This window comes from Stegostoma tigrinum, chromosome 2, assembly GCF_030684315.1.
Source record: "Stegostoma tigrinum isolate sSteTig4 chromosome 2, sSteTig4.hap1, whole genome shotgun sequence".
Taxonomy (NCBI): domain Eukaryota; kingdom Metazoa; phylum Chordata; class Chondrichthyes; order Orectolobiformes; family Stegostomatidae; genus Stegostoma; species Stegostoma tigrinum.
The window spans coordinates 141,753,668-141,768,603 of NC_081355.1; the positions used below are offsets into that span (position 1 = coordinate 141,753,668).

Here is a 14,936-nt window from a genome sequence, read left to right on the forward strand (position 1 = left end):
ACTCATATTCCACTTGGGACCCCTGCAGCCCAATGGTATCAATGTGGGCCTCACAAGCTTCAAAATCTCCCCTTCCCCTACTGCATCCCAAAACCAGCCCAGTTCTTCCCCTCCCCCCACGGCATCACAAAACCAGCCCAGCTCGTCCCCTCCCCCCACTACATCCCAAAACCAGCCCAGCCTGTCTCTGCTTCCCTAACCTGTTCTTTCTCTCACCCATCACTTCCTCCCACCTCCATTTCCTACCTACCACCTCATCCCACCTCCTTGACCTGCCCATCTTCCCTGGACTGACCTATCCCCTCCCTACCTATACTCTCCTCTCTACCTATCTTGTTTTCTCTCCATCTTCGGTCCGCCTCCCCCTCTCTCCCTATTTATTCCAGTTCCCTCTCCCCATCCCGGTCGCTGGTGAAGGGTCTAGGCCTGAAACATCAGCTTTTGTGCTCCTGAGATGCTGCTTGGCCTGCTGTGTTCATCCAGCTCCACACTTTGTTATCTTGGATTCTCCAGCATCTGCAGTTCCCATTATCACAGGATTATATAATTACTACTTTACTCCATCATCACTTGCTTCTCAAAGCTCAATTTGAGAGATAAGGATCCTGTTGTGCATTCTTCTCATAAACACTTCGTAATTATTCCTAAAGCATGGGAATAGTCCATGGACAACTTTCACATTTGTTTTGTAAATACTTTCCCTTTGCCTCATTCAAAAGTTACATAAGAAGCCTTTCGCTTTTAGTGTAAACTTCAATTTATTAGCAGTAAATAATAACCTTTAAGTTGTTTTTACATTTCACTTTTCTCTTGACCACACAAACAAATGATCATAAATCTTTAAGTCATTTCACATAGAAGAACTTTACAACCAAGTCATATTACACCCAAGTATAACTAAGATTATTTGTTGTTTATGTATAGGAGCTCTCTTTTAGAGTTTGCAGAGCTCTGACTTCTATGCCTGCTGTCAGGGAATATATATTTAAGTTTACTTTGACCGAAAATCTGTACATGAAAGATATAAAACTGGTAATTTAATGGTTACAGAAAATTAGAATATATTAAAGGTCCAATCTCAAATCACTTATAAGTATAGAGGTTCATTTAGCATCCATCCGTATCTCCTGCCATAGTGTAAATGAAATAATGAACCTACATAAGGTGGTGCTTCATCCAGTTTTTCCAAAACAGCCTAATTAACAAAGTGTACCATCATTTATGAATTATCCACCTTCATATACTCAGATTTTAGTCTTCGACATAAAAGCAGATCATTCACTGATGAAGAGTTTTCATTAACAAGAGTTTATTAAAAACGGCAGTGTCACACTGCAGTGAGAAACCATAGCATTAATAACAAATTAATACAGCTGATGAAACATGAGACTAAATTTGCATTCAATAACAATTCATTTAACATCAATATGAGTTGAAGGAGTAATCGTCACTATCACTAACTCTTTTAAATAGTTTTGGCAACTTTGTTGTTTTAGTTGATTTTATTTAAAACTGATTAAAGAGGGGCTACAAAACTCCCAACGAAAACAAATTGCTGGCAGCATCTGTGGGGAGGAAGCAGAGTTAACATTTTGAGTCCGGTGACACACTATCAGAACTGAAGTATTACTACCAATAACAGAAAGGGGAATAAGCTGAAATAGACTGCCTCTGCAAATATTCGAAAATATCACATGATTTACAACAGGACTGGTTGATTCGGACTCTGAGAATACCTCCCCCTACCAAGAATGTCATGAGGGAAATCTGTTTCATGAACAGGTGGCATGGTGGCTAAGCAGTTAGGACTGCTGCCTCACAGCATCAAAAACTTGACTTCCAATTCCAGCCATGGGTGACTTCCCGTCTGCAGCCTACACATTCTCCCAGTGTCTGCATGGGTTTAAGATAGGTGCTCCAGTTTCCTTCCACAAACTGTACAGGTTAGAATGGTCATGTTAAGTTGCCTCACGGCGTCCGGGTACACTAAACGCGTTAACCGCGGTAAACGCAGGGCTTTGGGATAAGATGCGGAGCTTGGACTGAGTGGGATGCTCTTTGAAGTGCAAACTTGGCCTCTTTTTGCACTGTAGGCATTCTATGAAGACAACAGTTACTGGCGTGCCTACACTAACAGCCCTGTGTTGTTCGCCAACAGATTGGGGCAATCTGCCTCACAGAAGCTACTATTTATCAAGAATCTGGAAAGGAGTCTGCGTAAAATTCCCGACATGATATACTCTACAGCAGTGGACAAGATCAATGGCTTCCAAAGATGCGCAGCAGACATCAAAATAGCTGAAGATGGATGCTTATGCATGAAACAGCAACACGTTCATTCAAAGCAACAGACAAGAATTGTTAGAACCAAACTAAATGTCTTGAAAATTTTAATTGAAATCTACTCATAACAACGTCAAATTGATGCAATGATAAATCTATGTTCAGCATGCCATTAGTCCAAAAAGATCTTTACAAGGCCTTGAGAGTTGATTCACAAGGGCTTGCAAATAAATAATCACACTTAAGCAGCTTCTGCCAACTAAAGCAAGTAATGCCTAAATATTTCTCTGTACTCATATCAATTACTGCAAAGAACTGTGCTCTAACTGCAGTCATTGATCCTTGAGGATGATCCCAGGGTTCTGGAGAAAATACTATTTTATGTTGCAGGTCAGTCCCAACAGACTAAAAATCAAATGCTTGGTAACTGGAAAAGCAAGTGGAATTCCCCACACGTTGACAGCCTTACTGAATGAGTATAATGCAAAGCAATCGACTTGGGCATTTTGTTTGAAAATACATCTTAGCATTCAATTAAAAGGAATGTTCTTCATGGTCTTTTTGTTTCAACAAGTTGATCCTCTGATAACCAACTGCTTAAAAGGAAAGCCGAATTAAGAACTTTGAAAATGACATGTAATAGTGAAATTTCAGAGCTACCTGTCCCACTCTTCGTTGGTTGCTCGTCTTCTCCGAGATCTCTCAGCACCAGGTTTATCAAGCTGGTCAAATTCATCTTCTACAAAAGCAAGAAAGATTTAGTTTACCAACAAAAGCCATTCTCCAGAAATACCAGCTTAACCAACACATGATTGCAAAGTTTTCAACTTAATTGTATTAACTTTAGGTTACTTTCTGCAGTCAAGATGGGAAATTACTAGCATTAGCATAGTACTTGCAAGCGTAATCATTGAAAATAACACCTATCACTTGCAAAGAAATCACGCTTGCACATGCTGTACAAATATCAGCTGAAATGAAGGCCTCATTTTTGCTGTTTACACTAGCAATTAATCTGACTTATGTCCACTTAACGTAATATCTAAAATTCAAAGTGAAATGAAACGTGATAGCAAGTCAAACCAATTCATAATTAACGTGTATGCATCTGTATTGATTTACAAGTGTAGATTTTACCAACCTCAAGTAAGCCTGTGAGAAACACTCTCATTTCTGCAATGAAGAGTGATATCATGTAGTGTGACACTATCACTGTAATAACTTGTCAGACAGTGGGCAAATCCAGACATCATGTGTTACTGATACCAAAAGTTAGAAGAATTGTATGATAAGTGAGATCATTAAGAAAAGACAGAATTGATCTGTTCAGGACAAATCATGCTCGAGTACCTTGCAATCAAGAAGCATTAAACAGCAACCCAAGTTGAAAAACTTTAGCATTGCAACTGGGCTGCGGCTTTCAAGGAAGAATTTGATTATTATTTGAACTGAAAGGTGTACATGGCTATGGGAGGAAGGGAGTGGAAGAGACAAGGTGAGATCTTTTTGCAGAGAACTAGCACAAAAGCAACAGGCCAAACAACTTTCTTTCGTGCTGTGACCATTCCATGACATATTCTACCGTAAATGAAAGCAGTACAAAATGGGTGTGAGGCACAAAACCATGCATTTTAAGAAATGCAACTAGATTAATAAAACCTTATCACCAACTCTGATGCACTTCCTGCGTGCCCAATAAACATAGCTGCATAAAAATAGAGACCAACTATTTTAAAATATCAACAATATTCCGAGTTGCAATTGAAATTCAAAATCTAATATCAACCTGACTTGAGGGCACTAATTCTAAACTCCATGGAGTCAGAAGTTCAGAATACACTTTCCTCATAAGTGAAATAGCAGTTAAAGTCAGGCAAATGTACCAAGTATAGTCTTCCTGTGAACATCAGTCCATAATGACTAACTGTCATAAATAAATCAATCATGCTTGACTTGATGTTTATTATTTCTTTATTTTGCATCCAACGTATCCATTTTTACATTTTACAGCCTGTCTTCACTGGACAACATATGACCCAGTACATCCTACAGATAATACTGGATAATTACTTTTAATGTTCAAATTTCTATGTTTCGCGTAATGCAATGAATTTGAATAGGAGGTTGAGAAAAATTAGGGAAATTAAAGTTAAAAAGCAAAATATTCAGTTGACCTACAGTCAACACTCAAACAGATCACCATTAATATTGAACTTTTAAAACGTAGCATTATTTCAAAACCAGAAAACTATGGATATGAGATAATAAAATGTGAGGCTGGATGAACACAGCAGGCCAAGCAGCATCTCAGGAGCACAAAAGCTGACGTTTCGGGCCTAGACCCTTCATCAGAGAGGGGGATGGGGTGAGGGAACTGGAATAAATAGGGAGAGAGGGGGAGGCGGACCGAAGATGGAAAGTAAAGAAGATAGGTGGAGAGAGTGTAGGTGGGGAGGTAGGGAGGGGATAGGTCAGTCCAGGGAAGACGGACAGGTCAAGGAGGTGGGATGAGGTTAGTAGGTAGCTGGGGGTGCGGCTTGGGGTGGGAGGAAGGGATGGGTGAGAGGAAGAACCGGTTAGGGAGGCAGAGACAGGTTGGACTGGTTTTGGGATGCAGTGGCTGGGGGGGGAAGAGCTGGGCTGGTTGTGTGGTGCAGTGGGGGGAGGAGACGAACTGGGCTGGTTTAGGGATGCAGTAGGGGAAGGGGAGATTTTGAAACTGGTGAAGTCCACATTGATACCATTAGGCTGCAGGGTTCCCAGGCGGAATATGAGTTGCTGTTCCTGCAACCTTCGGGTGGCATCATTGTGGCAGTGCAGGAGGCCCATGATGGACATGTCATCTAGAGAATGGGAGGGGGAGTGGAAATGGTTTGCGACTGGGAAGTGCAGTTGTTTGTTGCGAACTGAGCGGAGGTGTTCTGCAAAGCGGTCCCCAAGCCTCCGCTTGGTTTCCCCAATGTAGAGGATGCCGCACCGGGTGCAGTGGATGCAGTATACCACATTGGCAGATGTGCAGGTGAACCTCTGCTTAATGTGGAATGTCATCTTGGGGCCTGGGATAGGGGTGAGGGAGGAGGTGTGGGGACAAGTGTAGCATTTCCTGCGGTTGCAGGGGAAGGTGCCGGGTGTGGTGGGGTTGGAGGGCAGTGTGGAGCGAACAAGGGAGTCACGGAGAGAGTGGTCTCTCCGGAAAGCAGACAGGGGAGGGGATGGAAAAATGTCTTGGGTGGTGGGGTCGGATTGTAAATGGCGGAAGTGTCGGAGGATGATGCGTTGTATCCGGAGGTTGGTGGGGTGGTGTGTGAGAACGAGGGGGATCCTCTTAGGGCGGTTGTGGCGGGGGCGAGGTGTGAGGGATGTGTTGCGGGAAATGCGGGAGACGCGGTCAAGGGCGTTCTCGATCACTGTGGGGGGAAAGTTGCGGTCCTTAAAGAACTTGGACATCTGGGATGTGCGGGAGTGGAATGTCTTATTGTGGGAGCAGATGCGGCGGAGGCGGAGGAATTGGGAATAGGGGATGGAATTTTTGCAGGAGGGTGGGTGGGAGGAGGTGTATTCTAGGTAGCTGTGGGAGTCGGTGGGCTTGAAATGGACATCAGTTACAAGCTGGTTGCCTGAGATGGAGACTGAGAGGTCCAGGAAGGTGAGCGATGTGCTGGAGATGGCCCAGGTGAACTGAAGGTTGGGGTGGAAGGTGTTGGTGAAGTGGATGAACTGTTCGAGCTCCTCTGGGGAGCAAGAGGCGGCGCCGATACAGTCATCAATGTACCGGAGGAAGAGTTGGGGTTTGGGGCCTGTGTACGTGCGGAAGAGGGACTGTTCCACGTAACCTACAAAGAGGCAGGCATAGCTGGGGCCCATGCGGGTGCCCATGGCCACCCCCTTAGTCTGTAGGAAGTGGGAGGAGTCGAAAGAGAAGTTGTTGAGTGTGAGGACGAGTTCAGCTCGGCGGATGAGAGTGTCGGTGGAGGGGGACTGGTCGGGCCTGCGGGACAGGAAGAAGCGGAGGGCCTTGAGGCCATCTCCATGCGGAATGCAGGTGTACAGGGACTGGACGTCCATGGTGAATATGAGGTGTTGGGGGCCAGGGAATTGGAAGTCCTGGAGGAGGTGGAGGGCATTGGTGGTGTCACGGACGTAGGTGCAGAGTTCCTGGACCAAAGGGGAGAAAATGGAGTCCAGATAGGTGGAGATGAGTTCGGTGGGTCAGGAGCAGGCTGAGACGATGGGTGGGTCGACCAGGGCAGGCAGGTTTGTGGATTTTGGGAAGGAGATATAAACGGGCCGTGCGGGGTTGGGGAACAATGAGGTTGGAGGCTGTGGGTGGGAGGTCCCCTGAGGTGATGAGGTCGTGAATGGTGTTGGAGATGATGGTTTGGTGCTCGGGTGTGGGGTCATGATCAAGGAGGCGGTAGGAGGTGGTGTCGGAGAGTTGGCGTCTGGCCTCGGCGATGTAGAGGTCAGTGCGCCATGCTACCACTGCACCACCCTTGTCTGCGGGTTTGATGGTGAGGTTGGGGTTGGAGCGGAGGGCTGCCCGTTCTGCGGGGGAGAGGTTGGAGTGGGTGAGAAGGGTGGAGAGGTTGAGGCGGTTAATGTCTCGACGGCAGTTGGAGATGAAGAGGTCGAGGTAGGGTAGGAGGCCTGGGGGTGGTGTCCAGGAGGAGGACTTGTGTTGGAAGCGGGTGAAGGGGTCAGTGGAAGGAGGGTTGGGTTCCCGGTTGAAGAAGTAGGCATGGAGGCGAAGACGGCGGAAAAAGTGCTCTATGTCCAACCGTGACTGGTATTCGTTGATGTGTGGTTGTAGGGGGACAAAGGTGAGCCCCTTGCTAAGGACTGACCGTTCGTCCTCAGTCAGTGGGAGGTCTGGGGGGATGGTGAAGATGCGGCAGGGCTCAGTGTGGCTGTCTTCTCTGGGGTTGCTTGCTGTGGAGGTTGTGGGCGGAGCGATGAGGCCGTCGGCCGTGGGCGGGGTTCCGTCGGCCGTGGGCGGGGTTCCGTCGGCCGTGGGCGGGGTTCCGTCGGCCGTGGGCGGGGTGTGATATGCCAGACGACTACAAGCTCTGTGAATTCTATTCTGTTGTGCGAGGTCAGTGGTTCTCTTTTCTCCCCCCCTCAGTTAGAGTTGGAGAACATCTTAGACATTAACAAAAAAAATTCCATCGCCTTCAACTAAAGCCGAAGAGCAGTGCTTTTACATGATTTCTGTTCGTTTTGCATATCTACATGGAAATGTGTAGGTAGACATTTACTTTTATTCATAAATTTTCCTCCACCAATAACTCATTGGGATCGCTTGGAGAAATGCTTTGCAACAGATAAAACCAAAATTCTTCACTCAACAACTAATTACTTCATTGAAATGTTTTACGATTTACCACCAAAAGTACATAATATGTCCCTGAAAATGTATACATGTAGAGCTGTTGGTATTTATTGACAATCTAAGTCAAGGAATATTGGACTACTGCCACTTGTTAAGGCATCCAACTCCTGCATTCCACAGAACATTTTTCCAGCCATTAAGTATAAATTTTGTGCCATGGCTCAATGCTTCATACAGACTAAAATTAACAAAAAAGATCATTATGTAAGTCCTTGGGTCCAATAATCAGAACTTGTTAAAAATGTAAAGACTATCCGCAGCACTGATGTTAAACACAAGTACTACTGATATCTGCCAAGACTAAATCATTCTATGACTATCTAGATTTGTTTGTGTCAAGTTGTGGCCATAGACACAGATCAATTTTGGGCCTAAACATCCAAGTTGTGCTCCAGATGACATAGCAGCAACATAGAAGAAAATTTGAAATGAAGACAGAAAATGGTGGAAATAAAAGATCTGCTGTATTTTATAAACATTTAATACTTAAAAACAAAGTGTGCCAGCCAATATCATGACTGGAAAACTAGAAAAAAATCAGGTTAATCAAATAGCAATGATAAATAGAATACCAAAGCAAAATGTTCATGCTTTTGATACAAAACGGTTAATACAATGGTTTTCAAATACGTATATTGGTCAACTCTTTTGTCTACCTATCTCTAAATGCAAGAAAAAAGTGATGAGTCAACAAGCCCTAACATTTTTATAATCATTGGGTCTGTCCTCTCCAAACACGCCAACGTCCCCATCCCCACCACAAAACAAATTTTTGGTCATGGCTGTAAACTGGGAAAGAGATGGAGGTTGTGGCTGATGAGATCCAACTGCAGGCCACCCTCCTTCTATAAGCGGCGGGAGTAGATATATTCACGCCTAACCCATGCCAGCCTCCTGCACCGAACCACTCAAACCATCCTGGGTTTACTCCGTTTTGGGTCAGAGACGAGCCCAAATCAGGTCCTTCTCCTTTCTCCCAAACTGAACTTGGGGCCTCAGCAGCACGGAGAGCCTAACGCAACTGTTTATAATTCAGTGCCTTGTTTTCACTGCGTGAACCCGCGATTGAGAAATTACCTTGCGCGTTGCAGGCCATCGTGCAGCGGTTGTATTAACTCAGGGTTGCATGAACCTGGATTCACTTCGCTTCACTTGTCCGGGAAACGAGATGAAAGAGGGACAACAAAAACATTGAAACCCCACTGAAATATTCCGTTTTTTTTCTGTCTCTTCCTTGGTCTCGAGAGAGTAGGTAGATTTCTCACAACATGGCGGAATGGCACCGTCCTCGTGAAGCATCACGGTTTGCTGGAGGACTCAGCCGCAGCAGCGCATGCGCACTGTAGAGAGCCCGCCAAAGCGGAACGGAGAGTTGAAGTAAATTCCCGGACAGTCGGGGAAACGGAATGGGCGTGTTTGTGTGGTGTCTGGAGATGAGGGGATTAGGTGAGGTTGCGTTGAAGACTCCGTTGTTTCGTCCACTTAAACAATATTGCCTCGTAAAGAGTTCCCAGGAAAAGTCGTACTCGGTCCGAAACGTTGACACTGCAGCCGCTGACAGAGTGAGAGCCATAGAGTTCTTGGACACCACCTCAAGGCCTCCTATCCTCCTTCGACTTCAACCTCTCCACCCCCTCACCCACTCCAACCTCTCCCTTGCTGAACGTGCAGCCCTCCGCTCTAATCCCAACCTCACCATCAAGGGAGGCGCAGTTGTACTGACCTTTACATTGCTGAGGCCAGATGTTAACTGTGCGACACCTCCTCCTACCACCACCTGGATCATGACCCCCACCCCCGATCACCAACCATCATCTCCCAAATGATCCACAACCTTATCACCTCAGGAGACCTCCCACCCACAGCCTCCAATCTCAGTGTTCCCCAACCCCGCACAGCCCGCTTCTGTCTCCTTCCCAAAATCCACAAACCTGCCTGCCCTGGTCGACCCATTGTCTCCAGCTGCCCCTGCCCCACCGAACTCATCTCCACCTATCTCCATTTTCTTCCCCTTGGTCCAGGAACTCCCTAACTACATCCACAACACCACCCACACCCACCTCCTCCAGAACATCCAATTCCCTGGTCCCCAACACCTCATTTTCACCATGGACGTCAGTCCCTATACACCTGCATTCCCCATGCAGATGGCTGAAAGGCACTTCGCTTCTTCCTGTTCCGCAGGCCCGACCAGTCCCCCTCCACCGACACCCTCATCCGCCTAGCCAAACTCGTCCTCACCCTCAACAACTTCTCTTTCGATTCCTCCCATTTCCTACAGTCAAAGCGGGTGGCCCTGGGTACCCGCATGGGCCCAAGCTATGCCTGCCTCTTTGTAGGTTACATGGAACAGTCACTCTTCCGTACCTACACTGGCCCTAAACCCCATTCTCTTCCTCCATTTTCTGTCACTCCCTTGGTCTCGAGAGAGTAGGTAGATTTCTCACAACATGGCGGAATGGCACCGTCCTCGTGAAGCATCACGGTCTGCTGGAGGACTCCGCCGCAGCCACGCATGCACACTGTAGCCTCATGCTCGCAAGAGGAACTCTAACAGTTCATCCACTTCACCAACACCTTCCACCCCAACCTCAAGTTCACCTGGACCATCTCCAACACATCCCTCCCCTTCCTGGACCTCTCTGTTTCCATCTCAGGCAGCCACCTAGAAACCGATATCCATTTCAAGCCCACCGACTCCCACAGCTACCTAGAATACACCTCCTCCCACCCACCTTCCTGCAAACATTCCATCCCCTATTCCCAATTCCTTCACCTCCACCGCATCTGCTCCCAGGATGAGGCATTCCACTCCCGTACATCCCAGATGTCCTCGTTTTTCACAGACAGCAACATCCCACCCCACGGTGGTCAAGAACGCCCTCGACCGTGTCTCCCACATTTCCCACACCTCATCCCTCACACCCCGTCCCCACAATAACCACCAAAAGAGAACCCCCTCGTCCTCACCTACCACCCCACCAACCTCCGAATCCAACGCATCATCCTCTGACACTTCCACCATCTACAATTCGACCCCACCACCAAAGACATTTTTCCATCCCCACCCTTGCCTGCCTTCCGGAAAGACCACTCTCTCCCTTGTCCACTCTACACTCCCCTCCAACCCCACCACACCCAGCACTTTTCCCTGCAACCGCAGGAAGTGCTACACTTCCCCACGCCTCCTCCCTCACCCACATCCCAGGCCCCAAAATGACTTTCCACATCAAGCAGATGTTCACCTGCACGTCTGCCAATGTGGTATACTGCATCCACTGTACCCGTTGTGGCTCCCTCTACATTGGGGAAACCAAGCAGAGGCTTGGGAACCACTTTGCACAACACCTCCGCTCAGTTCACAACAAACAACTGCATCTCCCAGTCGTGAACCATTTCACATCCCATTCCTTAGACGACATGCCCATCCTGGGCCTCCTGCAGTGCCACAACAATGCCATGCGAAGGCTGCAGGACCAGCAACTCATTCCACTTGGGAACCCTGCAGCCAATGATATCAATGATAATGGGAGATGCAGATGCTGGAGAATCCACGATAACAAAGTTTGAAGCTGGATGAACACAGCAGGCCAAGCAGCCTCTCAGGAGCATAAAAGCTGATGTTTCGGGCCTAGACCCTTCCCGAAACGTCAGCTTTTGTGCTCCTGAGATGCTGCTTAGCCTGCTGTGTTCATCCAGCTTCACACTTTGTTATCTCGGGTTCTTGCAGCAGTTTGTTTTATTTTCCCCTCTTGTATCATATCAGGCCTTCAGCATGCACTGTCTTTTTAGGCAGCAACAGACGAGTAGGAAAGTTGACGTGGTCTAGACCCGAAATGTCAGCTTTCCTACTCCTCTGATGCTGCGTGGCCAGCTGTGTTCATCCAGCTTTACACCTTGTTATCTCGGAACGCTGATGTTTTGGATTGGGACCCTTCATTAGAATATTTATAAATGTTTGAAAAATAGCATAAATGTATTTGGTTTCAACATTTAAAAAGTGTGTATACAAACTCACAGGATAACTTTCATGTACTCTTCATCATAGAATCTCTACAGTGCAGGAAGAAGTCATTCAGCCCATCTACTTAACATCAACCTTCCGAAGAGCATCTCATCCAAACCTAGCCTCCCACACTATCCCCATATTTTCAATTGCTAATTAGTTCACACCCCTATACACTAAAAGGGAATTTGCATTGGACTACCAATACATCTTTGGACTTTGGGTGGAAACTGGAGTATCTGGCAGAAATCTATGCAGAGAAGGGGAGAATTTACAAACTTCACACAGTCACTCAAGCAGAAAGCAAATCCAGGACCCTAGCTTTGTGAGGGAGCAGTGCTAACCACTGTGCCCACTCACCCTGGAGTTTGTCTGCACAGATTTTTCAACACTTTTCAGAGGTTTGAAGCATAGCCGTCTTCCCTTCTGTTAGAAATCTGATTTTGAGAATATATTTGGCACTTAGTACCTCCTAAGACCAGGCTCCATAGAGGTCGGCAACAGATGCTGAAGCTATGCATTTATAATTGGTAGAAATATTGTACAATGTGTCTTATTTCACTCCACTGTTAGATTGCACATTGGACTTTATCAGCCTTCACCAGATACTGTCAAACTGGAACAGAGGCAAGGGGCTGCTTAATTCCACCATGGAATTACAGCAAAATCTCAGCCAAATACACTCCAGGATTGGTGATAATGGGAACTGCAGATGCTGGAGAATCCATGATAACAAAGTGTAGAGCTGGATGAACACAGCAGGCCAAGCAGCATCTCAGGAGCACAAAAGCTGACGTTTCTGATGAAGGGTCTAGGCCCGAAACATCAGCTCTTGTGCTCCTGAGATGCTGCTTGGCCTGCTGTGTTCATCTGGCTCCACACTTTGTTATCTTGGACACTCCAGGATTGTACTGGCATTTCCAGAAATTAAAACTACTGTGCAAACCTCTCTTGGGATAAATCAAGGAAACACTTAAAAACCTAAACTTTTACATTTCTTTGTAAATGTTTGCAAGTTATAAAAATATTGGAGGTAGGGGAGGTAACAAATTGTTGACCGGTTAAGATGCGAGAGACAAGAATGAAACCTTCAGGAAAATGTCTGAGCTGTGTTGGCAAATCTAGGCTATATGAGCTTGCAACAGACTGTCTGTATAAGAATTATTACTTCATTCTGAGGGGGAAAAGCACAACTATATGAAAAACTGAAAGAGGAAGCAAAATTGGTACATTTCTAGGGTAGTTTAATGACATGACACCTGAGAACAGATTTTTTTTCTATTAAAAATGATGCATTTTAATTCATTCCAAGCAAATATAATGTTTCCAATTGATCCATCTTCGGGGAAAAAAAGTTTTTTTTATGACCAACCCAAATTACTATTTATTCATGTTGCAACACCAGAAACAGACCAAGATTGAATATTTCTCCATTTCCAACCTATCTCACTGCGCATAGGGGAGTTTATCTCATCAAATCCAATTCATAGAGATGTGAGCCTGATCCTCACACATATTTTCATTCTCCTTCAACTTTTAAAATTCATATTGGAATGTCTTTCCCTCACCATTGCCCTCCATTCCATCACCCTCACCAACATTATATGTTATGTTTTGAAAACGTTTGCTGGATACTATTGAAAATATTGGTTATAGGGAAATTAAAAGAGTTTTGGCAGGTCAAGACACTGATCTTAGAGGGGAGGTGATAGCTTAGTGGTATTCTTGCTGGATGCTTAACCCAGAAACCAGGTGATGTTCTAGGATCCCAGATTCAAATCCTTCTGTGGAATTTGAATACAATATGAACTGGAATGAACACTTTAATGATGACAATGAAACTGCTGCCAGTTGTTGTGCAAAAAATCCATCAGGACCATTTTGGGAAGGAAGCTGCTGACCTTATCTGGTGACCGAAAACCCATAGCAATTTCGTTCAATCCAAAACCACCCTCTGGACAATTATGGATGGATAATAAATGCTGGCCTAACCAGTGATGCCCACATCCTATGAATGAAAAATAACAAGAGAGAAGACAACGAAGCAACAAGAGCTAGAACTGGATTAATATGTAGTACAGAAAATTCATTGCAGTAAATGGGTACAGTTTGACCTTAGAACACAGGGATCCAGCAGGCAGACCTATGTGGGTATCTCACGTGTACAGTTGATTATTTTTTCTTTGATTGACACCAATATAAAGGAAACAGAGACATATTTTGAAATAAAGTTTGTTATGACCAAGTGAAGAAAGGTGGCTGGCGACTCGCTTTGTAACCCCCTCTCATTGATCAAAGCAAATATTTTTTATTTCTTTTTAACACACAGCAGTCACTTCTCAAATAAAATATAACTAACTGGATCAGAATGAAGGAGTCAGTTACAAGATTACAAAGGGAAAGTTTGTTACCCATTAACCATTCTTTGTTCAATGCATCTTTTCAAAAACTCAATCAAGTTAAAGTGACATGATTTCAGCAGAAAAAACTATGCTGACTATCCCTAATCGGTTCTTGCCTTTCCAAATGCATATAAATCCTCTCCCTCAGAATCCCCTCCAACAATTTACCCACCGCTGACATGTGGCTCACTGGTCTATAGTTCCCTGGGCTTTTCTTCCAGCCTTTCTTAAACAATGGTGCTTCATTAGCCAACGTCCAGTCTTCTGGCACCTCACCTGGGACTATCAATGATACAAAGACTCTAGATGGGACCCAGCAATCTATTCCTAGCCTCCCAAAACATTCTGGGAAACACCTAATCAAGTCATGTGAGTTTACCTAGCGAATGTGTTTTAAAACCTCCATCACCTATTCAGTAATATGAACATTCTTCAAGAAGTCAGTATTTCCCAAGTTCCCGAGTTACATGTCCTTATCCTCAGTAAATACTGATGCAAAATATTTGTTTAGTTTCCAACCCGTCTCCTGTGGTTCCACAAGTGGACGGCCACATTTATTATTAAGGGGTCCTGAAATGTTTGCATTATTTTCGAACATTTATGATTCCTCCCGATTAATCATCCAGCCTATAATCAATGTTAACTGACAGACTCCTTTCACTCCAAATGCCATTCATTCCATGAGTGGCAAGAACTTGAGCTGCAGGCATCTGAAAATGATTGACATGAAATGTAAATATAATTTTAAATTTAAAAATGATAGGGGCTTCAAGCTTGTGCATAACCTAACAAGTAGTTGTCCAGCCTAGTGCAACTTTCCCACTTTTGGTCTTACAACTTACAGTTTATGTGAGGT

General features: G+C 45.3%; 1 protein-coding gene across 4 annotated transcripts in view; it reads right to left on the bottom strand.

Moving 5' to 3' along the window:
* rbm33a (RNA binding motif protein 33a) overlaps window positions 1-8,975 on the bottom strand; it is a 150,655-nt gene extending 141,680 nt beyond the window's left edge. For all 4 annotated transcript variants that reach the window (XM_048556169.2, XM_048556160.2, XM_048556152.2 and 1 more), the window contains exons 1-2: window positions 8,750-8,975; window positions 2,944-3,022 (exon numbers count right to left, since the gene is read on the bottom strand). In XM_048556169.2, the coding sequence (XP_048412126.1) occupies window positions 2,944-3,022; window positions 8,750-8,768 (98 nt within the window). In that variant the 5' untranslated portion in view covers window positions 8,769-8,975. The remainder of the gene's footprint in view (window positions 1-2,943; window positions 3,023-8,749) is intronic.
* Window positions 8,976-14,936: the final 5,961 nt, after the last annotated feature.